This window comes from Theropithecus gelada, chromosome 9 (genome assembly GCF_003255815.1).
Source record: "Theropithecus gelada isolate Dixy chromosome 9, Tgel_1.0, whole genome shotgun sequence".
NCBI classification, from domain to species: domain Eukaryota; kingdom Metazoa; phylum Chordata; class Mammalia; order Primates; family Cercopithecidae; genus Theropithecus; species Theropithecus gelada.
The window spans coordinates 62,233,355-62,254,767 of NC_037677.1; the positions used below are offsets into that span (position 1 = coordinate 62,233,355).

General features: G+C 55.5%; 2 protein-coding genes across 7 annotated transcripts in view; one reads left to right on the forward strand and one right to left on the reverse strand.

Annotated features, from left to right (window-relative positions):
- CDH23 (cadherin related 23) overlaps positions 1–21,413 on the reverse strand; it is a 419,472-nt gene that overhangs the window by 78,369 nt on the left and 319,690 nt on the right. For all 6 annotated transcript variants that reach the window (XM_025397731.1, XM_025397736.1, XM_025397735.1 and 3 more), the window contains 6 exons: positions 11,943–12,003; positions 10,548–10,696; positions 5,777–5,912; positions 3,878–4,266; positions 1,862–1,963; positions 1,544–1,546 (listed from right to left, as the gene is read on the reverse strand). In XM_025397731.1, the coding sequence (XP_025253516.1) occupies positions 1,544–1,546; positions 1,862–1,963; positions 3,878–4,266; positions 5,777–5,912; positions 10,548–10,696; positions 11,943–12,003 (840 nt within the window). The remainder of the gene's footprint in view (positions 1–1,543; positions 1,547–1,861; positions 1,964–3,877; positions 4,267–5,776; positions 5,913–10,547; positions 10,697–11,942; positions 12,004–21,413) is intronic.
- C9H10orf105 (chromosome 9 C10orf105 homolog) lies at positions 16,291–20,093 on the forward strand. Its single transcript, XM_025397746.1, has 2 exons — positions 16,291–16,408; positions 19,660–20,093. Exon 2 carries the CDS (start codon positions 19,665–19,667, stop codon positions 20,064–20,066), a length of 402 nt encoding a protein of 133 aa, XP_025253531.1. The 5' UTR covers positions 16,291–16,408; positions 19,660–19,664; the 3' UTR covers positions 20,067–20,093.

The window sequence follows — 21,413 nt, forward strand, 5'->3', positions numbered from 1 at the left end:
CCCGGAAGAGGGCAAAGCGCTGTGGAAATACGGGGGCACAGGTAGGATTGTGTGCTCCGAAGCCCTCGCTGGCCGTGCCGAGGAAGTGGCTGGCGGTCCATGCAGGGGGGCCTCCTCGACATCCCTGCCACCCTTGGGCTCCCACTGGCCTCTCCTCCCAGCCTTCTTGCAACACCTGCAGTGTGAGGGCCAGGTGGGCCCACTGTATGAACGAAGAGGGTGAGGCTCAGTAAGAGGGTCCCACTTTACCCCTGAGTGTCTGCCCCTTGGCTGGGAGTGGCAGGATGCAGGTGGCCCAGCACTCACTGCCCAAGCACTCGGCTCACCGGCTGCCCTTGGGGACCACAGCTGAGGGGAGCTGTGGGGGCTCCTTGCCCATCACAGCCTCACTCACCCCCAGGCTGGCCCCATGGATAGAGGAGGCCTTTAGGTATGGGCCAGCCACAGCCAGGGCCGCTAGAACTGGGCACCTCCAGGGAGCCTTGGGGCCGAGGACCCCAAGAAATTGTGTTCAGCTCTTTGCTTGGACACTGAGTTGGCTTCTAGCTTTTTTAGGTTAATGTGACAGGGACTCAGCAGGGCATGGCAACGTGGCTATAACCAAGGCTGATGATGAGCCTGATGCCCCAGGTGGTCTCCAGACGGTAGCTGACCTGACTGGTCAGTGTCCAGGCCAGATCGATGGCTGAGTGTTCTGGGATCACCACAGGATGCCATCCCATGGACCTCTCTCAGATAGCTGGTCCTGGACCCACTCCCATTGCAACCCCAGCGTGAGCTCCCCTGCCTGCCTCTCCCTTCAGGCTGGGCCGTCTCTTCTAGGAATGTTGCCTGGCTCCTCTGACCTCAGCGGGCTCCCCTCCCCCAGGGGCCCCAGCACGTAGTCTTCTCTGCCTTTACTTAGAGGCTGTCCTAAGGGCAGCAACAAACCTGTGCCCATGGCTCCCCTTCCTAAGCACACCCAGGCCCCGCAATGTGCATCCCACCTCACACGCTTGCACCAACCCCCAAGAGAAGGAGGGGGTCCCCTTGATGGATGCAGCAGCTGAGGCATCAGGACAGAGCCCCACTGCAGTCACACCTGCCTCCAGGACTGGCTTACAAAGGGCTTTCTGCCTGCAGTCTCTTGCTGCTTCCATTACATCCTCTGAGGATGGCAGGGATGCCAGCACGACCCTCATTTTGGACTCGAGGAAGGGAAGCACAGAGATGTTAAGCAGCTTGCCAGTGTCACACAGCCAGCGAGGAGTGGAGCTGGGACAAGGCCTCAGTGGTCTTCCAGTGACTCCTTTGCTAGTGCTCTCCCCACCCAAGACCCTACCAGGGCTAGGCAAGACACAGAGGGCAGAGTTGGAGGCAGGGGACATGCCCCAGAGGGGCCTGAACTTGGGTGTGAGAGTGGAGGCACTGGGAGGGGGCCTGCTGCAGGGATGTCCACGTGCCTTCTCTCTGGGAAAGGTGGGAAGGTCCTGGGCCAGGCAGAGCCCGGCCAGCCTGGCCACAGCCAACAGCACAGGGGAAACTCCACTCACAGGCTACTCACCTTCTGTAGGCAGAGGCAGCAGCAGGAGGGGAGCGAGAGAAAAGGCAAAGATGCAGATGGTTAGCAGTCTGTGGCTCTTCCAGACCCCACTCCCGGCAGTGGTCTCTGGAAGTGCCACCCTCCCCCTGCCTGAGGTCTCATCCTAGCCCAGCCTGCTGGGAAGGTGTGGCATGGCTGGACACAGTGAGGTCTCAGGCTATCAAGACCCTCGCCCACTGCCTGGCCCATACATTGGGTGGCTGGGGAAGATGGGGGTTTGGAAGTGTCATGGCCGGCGAGGGGCTGCACCTGAGGGGCTCTCGCCCTGGTCCCACTCACCACAGTGGAGTCCACCTTGGGGCCGCCATCATCTGCCAACACTGTCAAGGTATAGAAATCGCCCTTCTCACGGTCCACCAGGCCCTGCACTGTGATCACACCCTGCAGGGAAGGGGTCAGATGGGTGAGTAACAATATCGCACCCTTGTTAACCCTGGTCATTCTGCCCACTTTCCCACCTCCATGTCACTTCCTCTGCCCGGTATAACTTCCCCACGACACTCTGTCTGTTGAATGCCTTCTTCTCTCTCACATTCCACTGGGAAGCTACCTCTTCCATGAAGCCTTCCTGCTTCCCCAGCCAGGTATGACTGCTGGGCCCTGAGGGGCTCCACTACCCCTCTGTTGTAGTTCTCTGCACATCTTCCTTTGGTGCTCTCTCTGATTTGCATCCTGGATTATTTTCATTTCCACTTCTAGCCTGAGAATTCTTTGAGGGCTGAGAAGGCTCTTGTTCATCTTTGTGTCCATTTGTGTTCCCAATATCCTCTAGGACAAGGCCTGTCACGTTGTAGTGATTCACACCTTGCCTACTTTCAAAGAAGGAATTCTGATAAAAGATACACTGAAGCAAAGATGGAGGAGTAAGAGCCTGGCAGTAGATAAGAGACTGGTGCACCAGACAACTAGCTAAGAATAGTTATTGTAATGAAGCCCAACATTTGTATCTGAGCTTCCTAACAGCCAAGGTGAAAAGGGAAATAAGACTTGTAGAGCTTTCTGTGACATTGTGATATAAGAAATATGCATTTGGTCTCTGTCCCCGGTTCCTGGCACACAGCTCTTAATCCCCTGGAGTTTCCTAGGTGATAGAAGTCTTTTGTTCTAATGAGGCAACTCTTGGTGGGCTCCTGGGTTGGGGCTAATCACCAGAAAGACCAAGCCAGGATGAGGAGCTTGAAATGTTCAGCCCCGCCTCCACACCCCCTATTTTCCAGACAGGGGAGAGGGGTTGGAGATTCAGTTAATAATTGATCGTACCTATGTGATGAAGCCTCCATAGACATCCCTGAACTACAGTGTTCAGAGAGCTTGCAGTCTGCTGAACACGTAGGGGTGCCTGGAGGGTGGCATGCCCGGGGAGGGCACTGAAGCTCTGAGCCCCTTCTCCCATGCCTCGCTCTGTGTGTCTCTTCATTCGGCTGTTTGTTGATATCCTTTAGAATATCCTTTGTAATACCTTGGTAATAGTGAGTAAAGTGTTTCCCTGAGTTCTGCAAACTGCTCTAGCAAATTCATGGAACTTGTGGAGGGGGTTGTGGGAACTCTGATTTAGCTGGTTGGTCAGAAGCATGGGTCAAACAACCTAGAGGTTGTGACTGGCAGCTGAAGCGGAGGCAGTTTTGTGAGACTGAGCCCTCAACCTGTGGGATCTGACACTATGGTGTCTGCTGGGTAATTGCTTGGTGTGTGGGAGGGACTGAGCTGTGAGCCTGTGGGATCTGATGCTAACTCCAGGTAGAAATGTTCAGAATTAAATCAAACTATAGGATTCCTAGCTGGTGTCCAGAGAGTTAGATAATTGGTTGCTGGTATGGGGAAAACCCCACACACACTTAGATGACCAGAGGTGAAGGGATCTGTGATGGGTGTGAAAACAGAAGGAAAAACAGTTGGTTTTTCCTACTATAGACTTTCCTTGTCTAGTAACAAGAAGGATACCAGCCTGCATAGGTATAAACTTTATCTTACCCCTACATACGAAAATGGGTGTGTTACAGGGATATTTATTTCAGGGACTTTTTTTTTGTTTCTTTTTGAGAGACAAGGTCTCACTCTATTGCCCAGGTTGGAGTGCAGTGGTGCAAACGCAGCTCACTGCAGCCTCCAATCTCCTGGGCTCAAGCAGTCTTCCTGCCCAGCCTCTCAAGCAGCTGGGACTACAAGTACATGACACCACACTTGGCCATCTCAAGGACACTTTATGACAAAGAGGAGAGTGCGGTTCACATAGAAGCAGCTCAACCGATGTTGGTTAGATTAGAAGAAATGGTGCTCCCTGCCCCAGCCCCTCACCGTGATGGCATCTATCTTGAAGAGGGCTTTGGCCTGGGTGCTGGTATAGGCGTCGAAGCGGTACGTGATCTGGTTGAGGTTGTCGATGGAGTAGGCTTGGACCCGCACAATCTCGGTACCCAGTGCGAGATTCTCCAGGATGGCAACCTCGTACGAGGCGTTGGAGAACTGCACGGCCTCATCCAGCTCGTTGAGCAGAGTGATGTAGACGCTGCAGAAGCCCTGGTTGAAGGGCGGGGCCTGGTCAGTGGCTGACACGTTCATCATGTAGCTGGTCTTGGTCTCGTAGTCCAGGTAATCCACAGTGATGATAAGCCCTGTGCCCTCGTCAATCTCAAACTTCCCCTCTGCGCCCGACAGGATGCGGTAGTTCACCAGGCCACCGTCCCCTGCAGGAGGACACAGAGACTGTGCAGTCCCAGATAGAACTGAGTGGGGCTGTGCTGTGGCTTCTCAAGCTGCCACACCCATACCCTCTGGGTGGCTCACCCAGCATGGGCTGCCCCACCTCTGTGGGAGGGATCATCCCCAGAGATGAGGCAGAGGATGGGTTAAGGTCAATGTGGATGGCAAGATCCAGCATGCACTGTTGAGCCTTCCTCTGGGGCTTGGCCTTGGCACTAGATATATGACAGAGGGAGTTGGGTCTGCTCCTGGAGCCTCAGAATTCCAGCTCATGTACCTTCCTTTGATATCTGGACATACAAGGGTTGGGGAAATGAAGGATCTCTTGTCGTGGAGGCTTTGATCTAGAAAGCATCCTCACAGGTGGCCAAGCCTTGGTTTGGTCCCTTCGAAAGAAGGGCCTCAGTGTCAGAGACACCTTCCCCCATCGTCCCCACTCCCTACACCCCAAATTCCTGTGCCTTGAAACAAACCATTCAATCAGGAGCTAGAGCTGGCATTCCAAAACTGAAGTTCACAGACCTCAAGGGGAGGTCAGGGAAGGGAGTGGTCATCAAACCACTCTGGGAATCCAAGACTTCCTTGGAATTACCTGGGGACTCTGACTGGATGTGCATTTTCTGGGGAGTGGATCCCTGACATAGAAAAGGCCACAAACCATGGGGCCGTAGCCGCGTATGTGCCCTAAACTCTACTAACGTGCCTGAGACGCCGCCTGAGAATCTGCAGCCATTTCTCCCTCCACCCCATCCCATGCGTGCCACAGATAATCTGAGGATGCTGAGAGAGGGGTTAGGGGTCACCTGAGTAGCTGACATGAAGGATGAGCAGCTCAGGGAGCCTCTCTGGGGGACCGTGGGTCCCCAGAAAATGCTCCTTTTCAGTCATATCGCTGACTGAGGCACAGGCCAGACAGCCCAGGCCGCACAGAGGGCCACAGAGACCCGGCATGCTTCCCCTTCATTTTGCGCTGCCGGCTGTGGCTCTAGGGCTTGGACCCTTGGCAAGGTTCAGGCTGCCTTCAGGCTACTGCCCTGTAGCACAGAAAGGCACTGTCCCTTGCACAGGGTCAGGGGGGCTGTGTGTGCTAGGCCCTGAGCTGGTCCTGGAGGGCATGGAGGGGCTGGAGGAGCAGGCCAGGCCACAGCCAGCTTTCTGATGGGTCCTCTTTACCCCTCCCAACTCTGCTCAGCCCCTCTCCAAAGGCTAGTGGGAGCTGCTGGGTCCTGGGATGATGGAGCTGGACTTCTCAAGCTTGTGGTCTCTCCTCTGTCCGCCCAGTGGTTAGGACAACTCTCCCTGATTCCAACCCTCTCAGGCCAGGGCATTTGGTGGGAAGTGATCAAGACCATCCCAGCAGCCCCTCTCTGGCCTAGACATGGCTAAATGAGGAGCCTGAAGCATCAGGGATGACCGTTTCGAAGGAGAGGCTGGGTGAGCCGGGGAGGTTTGCTCTGAGCAATGGGACCCCCAGCTTCCTCCTGCCAGCCTCACCAGAGTCTCGGTCTGTGGCTCGGACCACGATGACTGACGTTCCAATGCCTGCGGTCTCTCGAAGCCCCAGACGGCTGTACTGCTGCTGTGTGAACACGGGGGCCTCATCGTTGACATCCTCCACGTACACAATCACCTGCGGGAGCCGGGCCAGGGGTGCAAGGTCAGGGCGGGGTGCCCAGGGAAGCCCAGGGCTTGGCCCACTGTGGCCAGCTAATGTGGTCACTGCTCTCCTGGGCCTGCTATGAGCTCCTTCTGGGACCCCGGGCCTATCTGGTGTGTCACTGTGTCCTACCACCTTGCACAGCACCTGGCGCGTGGCAGATGCTCAAACATTACTTGTTTTGGAATGAACTTCATCTTGCTCTTGGCTCTTTGACTAACACTGTGGGAACGTCTGACTAATTAGTGACTCTTTGGGGCCACCAGTTTCCCAGCTATGAAGTGGTAATATTAAGATAATAATTCACACTCCAGGCTACTCCTAAGGTTGTTATGAAGACAAATGAGCCCAGGGCCTGCAAAAGTTCTCGAAAAAATTCAAAGTGATCACAATCAAATATCAAAATATATCTTGGAGAATACAGGTTAAAATACAATGGCAGTTGTAGTAGAGAATGTCAGTGCTCAGCACTCTTTACAATTCTTGTGCACCTTCTCACAGCCAGCTCCCAGACCCTCAGGCTCTTTGGGGAGGACCAACCCCACCTCACTGCACCCACACCCAGGCTGCTGGAAACCAGCCCAGTGAGCAGAAATGCCTGGGAACTTCCGTCCCTTAGGGCAGCCCTGAGTCAATGATTGATGGGCGTGGAGAGCAAAGACTCCACCTTCCTTGGCCCTGTTTGGGGCAGTGAGGGGATGCTTTAGGGCTCCCTGGGGGATGGAGGCCTAGCTCCCTCCATGCCACTTTGCTGGCTGTTTTTCCTTTCTGGTCGCACCCTGTTCCACCTTTTCCTGTGGGCGCTTCTTACACATTACTTTCACACCAATCCTTGTTTCAGGGGTTTGCTTCTGAGGCCCCCACCCAAGGCAGTGGCTGTTTCTGAATTGTGCAATTACACATCATTTTCCTCACCGCTTAACAGCACTTTCTAAGTCCTCTTTATGAATGTGTGCATTGTACATCATGAACATAATACAGTTTAAAAGGTGTTTATGGAGGTCAGGCATGGTGGCTCTTGCCCGTAATCCCATAAATGTGGGAGGCTGAGGTGGGGGATCTCTTGAGCCCAGGAATTCGAGACCAGCCTGGGTACCATAGTAAGACTCTGTCTTTGCAAAAAATACAAAAGAAATTAGGCAGGGGTGATAGCACGCACCTGGAGTCCCAGCTACTAGGGAGGCAGAGGCAGGAGGATCGCTTGAGCCCAGGAGTTTGAGACCAGCCTGGGCAACATAGTGAGACTCTGTCTTTAAAAAAAATTAGCCGGGGGTGGTGACATGCATCTGTAATCCCAGCTACTAGGGAGGCTAAGGCGGGAGGATTGCTGGAGCCCAGGAGTTTTTAGCTTTTAGCTCTTTGCTCTATGCTGTGGTGAGCTGGCCCCAGAACAGGAGAGGCACCCTCTTCCCAGCCAAACAGAGCCAGGGCCAGTAGGAACTTGCCAGCAAAGTGGAGAGGGGAGCAAATAGGGAAGGGGCTGTGACTCTCCATGCAGACTTTGCATGTGGTGACCAGCACTAAGGGAGGGGCCGGCGGCATGTGTAGCAGAGGCGTGTGTGTCTGGCACCTGGTCACTGCCTCTGGGATCAGCCCTGCTTTCTCTTTGGGGATTAGCTGGGAATCAGCTGGAGAGAAGTGACACAGCCTCTGGCTGGTAGAAGCCAAAAACAGCAGCCTGACCAGTGGAGGACTCCAGGGTGGGGAGGGTGGCAGGGCTGGGGGCAAAGAGGCATAGGCGGGTAAAAGTTTCTCTGCATCGCTGCTCCTAGGGTTCTCACAGCTCTGCTGTGTCATTAGAATTTTCATGTCCAGACACCCAGAACCCACTATGCAAACTAATACGTCCACTCCAGAGCGCAGCTGTTCACAGGCTGGAAACTTCTAAATTTGGCTTCACCTAGAACTTGGCTGGGGAAGATCCTGGGTAGGGTGGGTGCGGGGGGAATTTGCATGGATGAATTTCGGGAACTCTTTCTGTAAACAGAAACTAACCACTCCTCTTTCAAAACTGTGGGCCTTACCCTTCCTGAATCTACTTGTCCAAATGACCTTGACTCCAAGAGTTGTGAGGAAAAAACAGGGCCGGGCTGACAGTACAATGACAAGATGAGAGAGGTGGCACGGAGCTGGGGTGTGGCCTGTCCTCCATGAGTCTGGCTACATGCCACCATCCTCTGGTTGGTTTCAGCCTTGTTTTTAGCAGCAGAGACAGGAGGAGGCAAGATGGTTTGCGAACTTGAGAGGCACAGATGTACAGGAAGCAGAGGTCTGTCAGGTTCTTGCTGAGCAAGTGGGAGCTACTGCGCTTCCTGGAGAACCAGACCTGCTTTCTGTCCAGTGCTGTGCCTGTCCAGTGCTGTGCCAGTGCAGTGCTGTGCCTCAGTTTCCTCATCTGTAAAATGGGGTGTTAGTGGTTAGGAGGACAGGGAGAGGAGTTGTGTGTGGGCATGTGTGTGTGTTTGAGTGTGTATGTGCCGTGTACACCCTGAGACACCCAGTCTCTATGGGGACTGTCTCACTCTGCACTCCCTGGCCCCTCACTGGGGCTGTCCCCGGTCTCTGAGGCAGGAACTGGAGGATGTGGATGGTTCCTGCAAGCTGTCTGTCCCCTGCTGCTGGGAAAGTGAATCCAGCGGAAAGCCAGAGTCCCCACATTGCCTGCAGGAAGGTCCCCAGCTCTCCCGGGTCTCACAGCTGTGGAGGCTGTGTGCTACAGTGCCACCAAGTCCCTGCCCCAGGGACCAGCCCCCAAATTCTCACCTTAAAATTACCCTGAGGGGATGAGGCAGTGGTTTCCGACTGGGCTCTGAAGAGGCTTGTGTGAGGCAGTGGGGTGTAGCGGTTAAGGGGACAGGCTTGAGCTGGCTGCCGCGGCATGAAGCCTGGCTCCACCCTTACCACTGTGTGACCCTGAACAAGTCGGCGAATTCCTCTTTGCCTCAATCATGTTATCTGTAAAATGGAGGTATTAACAGTGCCAACTTCATAGGGCTATTATGAGGGTTACAGAGGTTAAAGTACACGAGGCATTTAGAAAAATATCGGGCACGTGTGAGGGTTTATTATTCCTCAGGGTTCACGGGGACAGGGGCAGGAGGTAAGTAGCTGAGCGGGTGTGGCTCTGGGAGCCCCACCCCTGCACTGATCGTCACAGCCTGGCTTCGATCTGTTTTACACCGTACCCTGGGATGCTGCATATCATTTTGTTTAAACAGAAGGTTTGTGGCTAAAAGAGGTTTGCAGCCACGATGCCGAGGCATTGATGGGAGCAGATCCTGGAGGCAGGCGCCCACCACGCCTTGGGGAGAGAGTGAGGGCCACATGGAGAGCTGTGTTAGGAAGTCTGAAGTTTAGAGACCCAACCCCAGCTTCGCTGACATCCGTCACTCTGTGGCCTGAAGTGGGCCCCACACAAGGCAGGCTCGGATGGGGGCGTACTGACCAGCCCACGAATGAGACTCACAGTTATGCAGGCCAGCATGGCTGTGTGCATGTCCAGGTCACTGTGTCTGAGTCTCCATCATCAGGGCCCTGTAAGAACCAGGGGATCTGACCCCCTCAGCCATTTCCACAGGGCAGGTCTCACTCAGGGCAGTTGCAAAGACCCAGGTTTCTTCCCAGCACTTCCTGGGGCAAAGCCTTGGGGGTGTCAGCAGGAGCTGGGTCAGGGCTGAGTCACCCGCCCCAGCACAGCCCCTGCGCAGTCAGACCCATCGTGTTTGTGATCGTGAGTACCCGGTGACCACTGCTCATTGTTTCCAGCCTGGGGGAAGCAGGGGGTGGAGACAGGGCTGAGAAGAGGAGCGGGGCGCTCAGTTCTGGGTGAAAGTCCCTGCTTGCTCCGCCTGACTCTTCCCATCTCCCTCCTACTCCTAATGTCCGGGGTCTGACTCACTGGTTTAGGGGAAGGGGCTGGGGGCCGCTGAGTGTGCAGGGGTGGGGGTGAGGTGGCCTTGAGAGGTCATCTCAGTCATCCCCCTGCTGGCGGTAGTGCACATAACACAACCAGAGGGAGCATCTGTGTGTAGGTTTTCAGCCATTCGGGAGGACTAAGGCTGATTTGATTTTGGCTGCGCAGGTGAGGCTGGGCAGAAAAGAATACATTTGATGAGGCAGCTGGGAGAGGTGACTGGAATATGTTAGGGTCACTTTCATTGGAAAGGGCACTGAACTTGGATTCAGAAGATGGGGGCTCCAGTCCTGATTCTATCACTAGCAACTTCTCTGTGCCTCAGTTTTCTCATCTGTAAAATGAGGTTGGCATCTGTACCTCCAAGATCACCCATGTGAGATTTCCTTGACTTACCCTAGAGAGCTCTGTGGATACAGGGGTTAGTACAGTAAGGATACCTCTTTCATCCCTTAGGACAGACGTCATTATCACTGACTCCTTTCCACAGCTGGAGGAACAGACTCAGAGCAAAATGACAAGTCCAAGTCCCAGGCTGGGCACCTGTCACCGAACCCTTAGCCCCAGATGTCATTCAGCTCCTAAACCTGGTGGTGGCCCTGCCCACACCAGGCACCAACTAATGGCCTTCTCTGTTCTAGCGGTGGGCTTGGCCCCGTCCTGAGGTCAGCACCCCAGCCTGCCCCGAGACTCACCCTGATGGAGCTCCGCATGGGGCCCAGGTCGTGGTTGTAGGCCTCCACTATCAGCACGTGGGATGAGTTCCGCTCTCGGTCCAGGGGCCGGGGCCCTCGCATCAGGAGCCCATTGCTGACATGGATTCGGAAGTTGTTGCCATGGTTACCTGTGTGGAGGGACAGACCCCCTGGAAAACCGGCCCTGCCCAGAAGTCTCCTGCTGCGCCAGCCTGCCATGGTTGGGGGCAGAAGTTCCCATGCTCCCTCTTTGTGAGGAGGATGGGGGTCTTCCGGGACACAGAAGTCACAGTGGAGAGGAAGCTGGAGGACTCTGTGAGGTGGCGCAAGGCACACAGGCCATCCCCAGAGTGGTTCTCCTGCTCCAGGAAGGCCTGCAGCTCTCTCCTGAAAGCCTTCATCTTGGTGTTGATGGTCCCCAGCAGGTGGGGCTCCTGCTGGTCCCCCTCGCCCTGCTCCTACACCCACAGATGTGGGTAGTGTGAGGCCTTTTTAATATTTCAGAAGAAGCTGGGGCACTCCAAAAACAGGGACCGAAACCAAATTCTCCATGGGTGGTTGAATCCAGGATTTAGTGGACATCTCAGTGCTGGTCCAGCACTCATTCCCCTATCTTTTGGGCACAGCACCCTGATTTTCCTTTGGGGATCCATTCTTCTCTACTCTCAGTCCATAACATTTGTGGGCAGTGACTTTACCCCTGATTTGAGAAGTGGGAGGATTAGCACGTTTTATTCCCTGGCCATAGTGATTGGTTCAGGGATGGGCACGAGATTCTGGTTGGACCATTGAGACCCAGTTCCTGGGGAGTGTGCTGCTGGGGGCTGCCCTGGGCTCTGGGCCCTATCTGTCAGGGCCATAGCTTTGGGAAGCTCTGTAGGACACCATGGACTTCAGGAATACAGCAATTAAAAGCCACCTGGGGGTGCGGTGGCTCACGCCTGTAATCCCAGCACTTTGGGAGGCCGAGGCAGGTGGATCACGAGGTCAGGAGACTGAGGCCATCCTGGCTAACATGGTGAAACCCTGTCTCTACTAAAAGTACAAAAAATTACAGGCACGTGCCTGTAGTCCCAGCTACTTGGGAAGCTGAGGCACAAGAATCACTGGAACCCGGGAGGCGGAGGTTGCAGTGAGCAGAAATCACGCCACTGCACTCCAGCCTGGGTGACAGAGGGAGACTCCGTCTTAAAAACAAATAATCAAAAAAGCTGCCCCCTCACCGACCTTGTGTGAATAAGGAGAATGTCCCTGTTTCCTCCCCCTGGCCTTGCCCCATGTGTACAGCCCTGGGGGTTTTCTTGGCTTCATCTCCCAGACCTTTGGAAGCCTAGAGAAGCTCTGCCCTCGCCCGGGCAGGAGGGTGGCCCCCCATCCTAGGGCAGCCTCACTCACCATGGAGGATGCGGTACCACACACGCCCAAACTCGCCCTCGTCCGCGTCTGTGGCTTTCAGCTGAGGGAGAATGAGACACGAGTTACTTCTTGAATGCCACCCAGCAGGGAGATAAGAGGTTTTTAGACCCCCTTTCCTTCCCTTCACGCATCCTACCCCATCCTGCCAAAACCAGTGGTCTCCCACAGAGGCTGGGGGTGTGTCTTTCTGATCCCCATGAGGATGTCCAACCGCTGAAGGCCCCTGTGGCCCTGTCCAGGGCCAGCTCTGCCCCGATCCTCCTTCAGGTTCGCAGGGAGGACGGGGGAGAAGGTGAAAGATGGCACTGCAGCTCACTGGGTCGAGATTCTCTCAGGCTGTCCCATCCCTCTACATCCCTACCTGGCAGCCTTTCAGAGCCCAGGAACCTCTCCCAGGGTGGCTGGACAACAGGGTTGCTTCTTGCCCGCATTTCCTTAGCCCGAAGCTATTCTGGCCACACTGGGTCCCAGCCAGCACTGTACACTGTAACGGTCACTTCGTGGAAGCCCAGGAGCCCTCCTCCCACATGAGTTCACATGCACCATCACCCTAGTCTAGCTTCAGATCAACCCAGCTGGTGTGGCTGCACCTCAGGCTTATGTGTTTATGTGTTGCCTCCGGTGGGCTTGTGTGTGTGTGGGATGTTGTAGTCACTCTGAGACACTGCCTAGTGCTCAGCCCTTTTTACAAGGAGTCCAGCCTCAAGGCTCCTGGCAGAACCATAGCTGACCCCAACGTGAGTCCTGTCAAGCCAACAACTGAATACCTACTTTACCCACTGTCCACCCAAAACAAGTGGAGAACAATCCCCTACTGCCCCAGGGCAGGGCAGGAAGAGGCTGGAACCTCCCATGACATGTCATCCTATCGGATCTGTGGTGAATTGCTTTGTAAGACCCTGGGCTCTCCCACTTCTTCTGGGTCTGCCCCTCCTTGTCTCACCACCTCTCACTTCACCCCTGTGGTGTGCACGGGAGCTGCCATTTTCTTCCTGACCCTGCCAAGATGTTCAGAGGGGATTGGTCCAGGACCAGGTGCCTGATCAAAGCTCAGCCAATCGCATCCCTCTCTGGGATTGTTGACCTTGAGCCCAGAGAGATTGAGTCAGTCTTTCTAGCAGTAAAATGTGGGAATGTCAACAGACCCTCTCTTGCACACCCCTGGGCCCCACCTCTCACCACTCTCTCCTCTTAATTGCCCTAGCACACTGGTCTCCTGGCTGTTTCTTGAACACCAAGCGTGTGCTGGCCTCATGGCTTCTGCCCTGGCTGTTTCCTGGCAAGCTCTCCCTCCAGATATTTGCATGTTCATGCCCTCATCTCCTTCAGGTCTTTATTCAAATATCTTCTCCTAAGACCCTCCCTGTGCACTACATATGAAATTATAGCCCCCACTCCAATGTCCTGGACTTCCCTACCCCTGGTCACCCTCTAATACACACTATCTTTGTTTATTGCCTATATCCCCACAGGAAGAAAGGACTTTGTGCACTGTGATATCCCTGGTCTCTGGAACAACAATCCTGGCACACAGCAGGGTCAAACATGTGAATGACTTAGAAGCAGAGCTCCAGGGAGAGGAACTAGGCTGACACTCAGTGAGCACGAATGAAGGACACATACAACACTCAGCCCTGGTTTGCATCCCTGGGCCCAGCTATTCCAGGAGCCCATCTGTGCCTCGCTCCCTGTTTGATTTTTCCTTTGATCCCGTGGGGTATCTCAGTATTGCTCCAGTACACTTCTCCTTCTGCCTAGATTATTATTAATTTTTTGTAGAGACAGGGTCTTGCTATATTGCCGAGGCTGGTCTTGAACTCCTGAGCTCAAGCAATCCTCCCGCCTTGGCTTCCCAAAGTGCTGGGATTACAGGTGTGAGCCACCATGTCTGGCCCTGCCTAAGATAATATAGAATGGATTTCTTTCTTGCCACCCAAAGCCCTAATCCTATCTTTGCTCACTGGACAAACCTGCAGAGAAGATGGGGATGGGTTCCTGCTAGCAAAGATCAAGAAAACAGTGAGGGTTGGATTGGCTGAAGCCTTCCAAAGGAGGGAGCTGGGTTTGGAAGGATGGTGGAAACCTGGCTTAGCAGAGAGAGGTGGGAGGAACATTTGTGCTGGGAAACAGTGTGAGCCGAAGTAGAGGCAGCTGGGGAGGCTGAGGAAGGAACTGGGACCCCAGTCTGGAGTGAAGGGCTCATGCAGGGACAGCAGAGGGCTGTGGTTGGAAGAGTGGAATGACAGCCTCAATCAGCAGCACTGAGGCCCTGGAGCCTCCACAGGACAGCGAACACAGACATGGTGGTATGGAGGGAGAACAAGGAGCCTGCAACAGGCGCTGGCCTGGTCAGGCTCGATGCACACCTGGACACTGCTGTAAGCATGTCTGAGGATTCTGATGAGCATGTTGACGGTGGGGAGGAGGACCAGTACACTGGAGCAAAAAGAACAAGGGCTCTGGGTCAGGCACACCCAAGCATTAATTTAGGATTTGTCACTTACTCTCTATGGCACCATGGATAAGTACTTTAGCCCCCTTGAGCCTCAGTTTCCTCATCTTTAGACTGGGCACAATGATGACCAACCTTGCAGGGTTGAGAGGAAGATCAGAAGTCATCCTGCAAAGCATCTTGGCTGGTGCCTAGCATGGGGATGTGTGGTAAAGGTTGACATGAGTGATGCCACCTTCTCCAGGGAGCCCTCTTGATTTATGCCAGAGCTGGGGATGGCTGGGTTGCCCCTTGCCTTGCAGTTCTTTCTCTCCCCATTCCCTGAGAAATCTTAGGAGCTGGCAGGTGGAGGGATGTAACAGGGTGCTTCAATTTTCCAGATCTGGAAGGGCTCAGGACTGGGAAGACAGCCATGTTGCCCAGAGCACGCCCTTGCGTGTCTATCCATGGTGAGATTTCCTTGATGCCTCCCTACTCCAGCAGCCTGCACCACCCTGGAAGCTTTGCCTTCTGCCATCTCAGGAGGAATGGGGGCCACAGATGAAGTGTTCAGTTGGTTTTAGAAGAGGAAGTTAAGGAAAATGAGGGCAGTGGAGGCTGTGATGGGAGGGGCAGGAATCCCAATGGGGGCTCTGGGCATTGGGAACACCTTTGGGCTGGATGCTTTGCCTACACTGGATGCCTACTGCCTGCCCCTGCCCACCCGGCACAGGGGACACACCAAGTCTCCCACCACTCCCTTGCTGGGTGCCTCTGGGCAGGTCACACCTCTCTGGGCCTCAGTTTGGTCCTCTGAGAGAAGAGGGGGGCTCTTCTCTCAGAAGAGGAGTTAGATGACCCTTGAGGACCGCTCCAGCCCTAACAGCCTATAGGAAAGCTCCTGTCCATCTTGGAGTTGGCAGACAGTGCCTCTTTTTGTGGGCAAGGGCAGGAGGGAAGAGCTAAAAACCATAAACTGGGGCTCCAAAAAAGGGAATGGGTCCGAGGCTCAGGTCTTGGACAGAGCCATGACTCCCGTCTTGAGTTGCACTTCTGGGAGCTTGGAGGTCCCTGGTGGGGAAGCTGCGGAAGACTTGGGCTCCTAAGCAGGCGGCTGGTTGCCAGAGAAGCTCTGGCTTCTGGGGAGAAAGAAGGCTGGGGGAGGGAAGTGTGTGTCTGTGTTTGTGTGTGTGTGTTTGTGTGTGTTGTGGTTTGGAAAGAGCCTCCGGTGGAGGTCTCCTGTGGCTCACTCGCACTGTGGGGAGCATGGCCTTCGCAGTCCCTCACTCTTGTGCTTTCTGCCCTGGGATACCCCTGACCTTTGAAGATGCCCCTCACCCCTCGCTTCTGTAGCCAGACACCTTCAAAGGAAAGGTGCTTTTCTAGAAGCCGAGGGAAAAGCCTGGAAGGAGCGGGGCCCAGGGACGCTGCAAGAGGGGCCTCAGGGGCTGCCAGGGCCCAACACTCTGCCTGCTCCCCTCCCGCCATGGCTGGTAACCTCTCTCCCGGGTAACCTGGTGGCTGGCAGCCACTGAATAGCGACCCGCTGGCTGCCGCCGACCATACCATTCAAACTTCCAACAGGGGAAGGTGAGCGCCACGGGGCCACAGAGGCAGTAAAGTCCTCCCTCTGCGTCTTCCCAGAGTCCCCCAGCCCTGAGAAGGCTCCAAGGAGACAGGCTGGAGCGAGGCGGTGGGAAGGCGGGGGGGCGGGGGGGCATCCTAGAGTCTCTGGACAGCTCCCTTCTCCCTCTTCCCAACCCAGTTGCCATCCCTTCTCCCTTAGCTATCCCCTCCCCCAAGGCAGAGCCCGAACTCTTCCAGACAAAGCCAGGTCCAGCTGGGGAGTGACGGGGAGGCCACTCTGCTGGCCAGGCTGACCGAGGGCTGCAGGGCACAGCAGAGCCTGGGCAGGGCTGGGGTCACAGGTACTGCCCAGGGCTCTTCGGGCCTCCCTTCCACAGCTGAGAAGACGTCTCCGCAGAGCTTGGGACAGCTGGGGTCTGGCTCTGAGGTCAGTGCCTGGGGGACTGCAGGAGAAGGCTTGGAGAGGGAAGTGTGGTGGAGACCCTTGCTGAGGGACTCCTGGGAGAATGTGAGGGTGCGTTCAGACCTAGGCAGTCCTCTGGTTCTGTAGAGAGTGGAAACAAGGCCCAGTAAGGGGCAGGGACCAGCCCGAGGCCACACAGCAGTCTTCTCTGCCCACAGCAGGTCCTGCTCTGTGGAACTCCAAGGGAAAAGGAGGCTTCTACACTGAGCTTGCAGAGATATGTCCAGAGCAGGGCCTGCTGGTATACCCTGGTCCCAGTGGGAAGGGAGTGGCTTCAACTGCCCTCCAGATGATTCCTGGCCTTGGTCTGGGCAAGGCGTCCGCTCCCAGCACTTGCTGGCCTTTGCTGGTTGGTCAGTAGAGGGTGTCAAGGGGCCTGGCATCTGGACTTGCCTCGTGCTCCAGGAAGGGTGTCGTGTTGTTTTCAAGCACTTAGGATCGTTGCCACAGGAACTACTCAGATGCTAATTACAACTCCACTTAACTTTTTTTTTTTTTTTTTTTTGAGACAGAGTGTTGCTCTGTCGCTCAGGCTGTAGCGCAGTGGCATGAATCTAGCTCACTGTAGCCTCAAACTTTTGGGTTCAAATGATCCTTCTGCCTTAGCCTCCTGAGTAGCTGGGGCCACAGGCACATACCACAACACCTGGCTAATTAAAATTTTTTTTTTTTTTAAGAAATGATGTCTCACTATGTTGCCCAAGCTGTTCTCAAACTCCTGGGCTCAAGTGAACCTCCTGCCTCGGCCTCCCAAAGTGCTGGGATTACAGGCGTGAGCCAACACGCCTGGCCTCACTTATTTTTTTATTAAAGCAGGTCCCAAGGCCTGAAGCCTGGATCCTCTTTGCTAACCCAGTAGGGTCTCCAGATTCCTTTGAAGGCCTTGAAATAACATTAGAACTAGTAGGATTGAGGCATTCCCCATTTCAGGCTGCCGTTTTCTTATTCCCGGCCAAGCATCGTCCAGGGTAGAAGAGAGGGATGGCTAATTTTCTCCCCACGACAGTGGGCAGTGAGCACACCCTGTCCCTCCTCCCTGCTCAGACTCAAGGAAAGACCAACCCATGCACAGCTGCCCAGCCAGAGTGCTCTCTAGGCCTGATGCTGCAAAGGCGGAGGCCCTGGGCAGCTAGACGGGCATCACACTTTCCAGCCGGGCGCTGGGAGGGGTCGTTTTCTGCCTGGAAGTGCTGGGAGGGGTTGTGGTGGGGAGTGGGTGGGAGGTGGGGTGCTCTGCATGCCCTCAGTCGACTGGGCACGGGGAGCCAGGAGTGAGGTCCTGCGACTGCTGGTGAGTGCCTGGGGTAGGGACAGGAGTCCCTTGGGTGGGGGACTAGATGGCCCGCTCCCCTCCCCGCTACCTGTGGCAGGGCTTCTCTGAGCGTGACCTGACGCCTTTCCTCCTCCTGAGCTTCCGTGCTAGAAACTCAACTGCTATCTAAGCTGCAAGTTGGGAAGGAGGAAAATCTGCTATCCTCCACCCTCATGAAAAGGAAAGACCCCAAGGTCAAAGGGAAATCATGACTTTTTATCAGAACCCCTGGGATTGCTTGTCCACGTCAGTAGAATTTAAAGATCACATATGCTGACCTGCAGGCTGGACGTCCTCTGCTTATGTGTTTGGTTTGGCCTATGCAGTGTTTCAAATATTTGAAAATTCATTTCACATTATTTTGAAATCAAGTTTATTTGGCTTTTGCTGTGTTCTCCCCCACCCCACCTCTCTTCTTTCTTGCCTTCAACAAGTTTGAATTAGCTGCCAACATTTAAACGTCTAGAATGTTTGCCTTAAAAAAATCCAGATTTCTGGCTTCTCTTGGGAAATTGACAGAGCTGCCCACACTGGGCCTGCACTCCGGCACTGGCACCGTGGGTCTGGGCTGAGGCTCGTCCACTTCGTCGAGAGGGCCCAGTCGCTGCTCTCCAGGTGGCGCTGCTCATCTGTACCCTCTGGCCATGCGTTATCTGCCGGCCAGGCTCTGTGAGCGTTTTTATCACCCTAGACATATTGAGCCAAAAGCTCAGCCTGGTTTTCCATCGACAAGGACCATCTGCTGCACTGCATCTAATGGGATGATCTTCGGTGGGAACGAAAATGCCCTGTCAGGTGCACGATGTCCCTGGGGGGTTTCCAGCCCCCTTGTCAACTCCTTGTGGGTGTATTTCCCACCTGTTCCCAGAGCAGTTCACTGAGCTCAGAAAGGGTTAGGGGCCAGAGGGGTGGCAAGGCCGTGGGGCCAGGAGTCAGGAGACCTGCTTCTGGCCTTTACTCGGCCACTGGCTCACAATATGGCCTTGGCCTTCCCACCACCAAGCTGCCCCACCCCACCCTGCTGTGACCCACAATGCAGCCAGCCAAGCCTTCCCAAGGAGTGAGCTCTGGCTTATCACTCCCCACCTCTAAAACCTTCACTGGCTCCCTAATGCCAAACCCCCTCTTTGGGCCTCAGTTTTCCACCTGTCATGGGAGCAAGTTGGACTGCATTGGGAAGCAGCCACAGGAATCCCTACGGGGCCAGGCAGGTGAAATAAGGTCTGTGGTGGGCCTGTGGGGAGTGGGAGGTCAGTGCCCTGTCTACAGGGGCAGTGGCTGCTCAACCCCAGACACGGGGATGAGGCAGGAACATGGGCCAGTGCCAGTGGTGAAATTCTGACATTTCAAGGGAGTTCAGGCACCCAGATATTTTTGTGAAATCTGTTATTATTTTGAAAATACTCACAATTAAATTGATAAAAACACGGCAAGGACCCAACTAAACACACCTGTGGGCCCCCAGTTTGCAGCTTGAGCATTAGATAACTGCTAGGGACCCTGGCAGCTGTAGCCTCTTACCATCCATAACTCGCTGCTGGCCACAGAGCAAGTTATTGATGGAGCTGGTCCCAAGTTTCCAGGCCTAAGACCCTGTGATGATCCACGAGGATTGATGTGAAAATGCGGACAGGCACTGCCCTCTTGTCTCCATGTCAGATGGGCAGGGGTGGAGCAGGAAGAGGGCTTGAGCTTGGGCCCAGCTCCATCACTGCTCAGCTGTGTGTGCGCTTAGACTTGTCATGTCTCTGGACCTCGCTGTCCTAACCTGTGATGTGGGTATGATGCTGTCCAGTTTAACAGTGCCTCACCCCATCCATGTTCCCTAGGTAAGTCTCCCCCACACCCGCTGCCCTGGGTCCAGCTGATCCGGCTTTGAGCTTCTGTCCTGTTGCTGTTGCAGGAGCCATGAGCACAGAGGGCCCCAGCCTCGACAGCTCCCCAACCATCAGCCCCCTCGCCTTTCTCTCAGCTCCCGTCACTCCCGGGACCCTTGCAGAGGCAACTGACCCCCTCCCCATGCTCATTGCCCTGGCCTGCATCTTCCTCCTGCTGGCCACCTGTCTGCTGTTCATGACGCTCTGCAAGCCAGCCGTGCTGGACCCGAGCCGCCGCAGGGCTCGCGAGTGCATGCCCCACCACCCCGGGAGCCCCAGTGAGCCCCAGCTCCGGCTCTGGAAGCGCCTGGGCTCACTGCGCCTCTCCCTGCACAGCTTCCGCCGTGGCCGGCCCACCGCCCCTCGACGGCCCCTGCCGGGCCCTGACGACGACCGCGGCCACTGTGACTGCACGGAGTCTACCAAGATGTGACGGGGTGTCCACACACATGCCCCCACACCCCCCAGGTCTACCTGTAGATCCTCCTGCTTCAGAGACCGGTGCTGCAGGCTGCAGGAAGACAGTGGCCCAAGCAGCCCGGGCCACACACTCACCCCTGAAGCTCCTTGCATGCCCAGGCCAGTGCCCTCCCCTAAAGATGATCCTCAGAAGAGCACCTTCCTCTCTGCAGACCCCCTAGCTGCTGCTTGATGAAAGACTTCTGGTCAAGAGATGAGCACTCGTGGTCATCTGGGCCTTTGGCCTGAGGCTCCACAGGGTACAACCTGGGGCTTGTAACCACCTCCTAGAAGCAGCAGCCTCGTTCGTCACAGAAGCCTTGCCCTCCACGTGCCAAAGCCCAGCTTGGAGAATTGCCAAATGGCAAAGGTTTTCTTTAGCTAAGTGAAATGCTCAGCCTACACCAGGGCCAAGGCACTGTCCTGCCATCTGTGCTGGCCCAGTGCTGGAGCAAAACCTCGGGGCTGCCTTCCTTGGGTTTCCTGGATGCTGCCAGCATCTGCCTGGCGCTGCCTGTGGGAGCAGCTGCCTCCCTCCTGGTGGATCAGATGCCTGGGTGCCGGCTGGGAGGAGGAGCAAGCGGGGCTCTCCAAGCACAGTCTTGGCAGCCATCTTGGTGGCCCCTCTTCAGGGCACCCACGTTAGGATCGATCAGGAAGGACTGAGGACAAACAAGGAGGCTCCCTTCAGAGGCCAGAGCGGGTGCTGTGACAGAGTGGCAAGAGGCAGGGCACTTCCAGCAGCTGGAGGTGATGCCACCGGGGCTTGGAGGAGGACAGCTCACAGCAGCTCCACACCTCACCCAGGGAAAGCAGCTGCCTCCTTGAGGGTGGGATGGTCCAGATCTCTCCAGGACAGCTGTGGGGTCTCGGGTCCGGCCCACACTAGGGATGCTATCTATGGTTTTGGTGAGTGCTTTGCTGACTACCTGTCAAAGCAGTCCCACCCCAGGATGGGCTTCTCAGAATCCCAAACCCTTGACCTCTCACCCCAACGCCAGGGTTAAACATTTTGGTCAGGTCCCAAATTTGAAGGGTGGGCAGAGGGAGGACCTGGGCTGCCCAGCTCCTGTCCCAGTCAGCTGGCCAGGATCCCATCACAAAGCTGCCCCAGCCCCATCCTGCTGTGACCCACGCAGCCAGCCAAGTCTTCCCAAGGAGTGAGCTCTGGCTTGCCACTCCCCAGCTCCAAAACCTTCACTGGCTCCCTAGTGCCAAATGGACATAGCCAAAGCTCCTCAGCCCAGCGTGCAGTGCCCCCTGGGAGCTGGTTCCAGTGAACCTTTCTAGCCTCATCTTGATCCAAAACTCCAGGAAAACT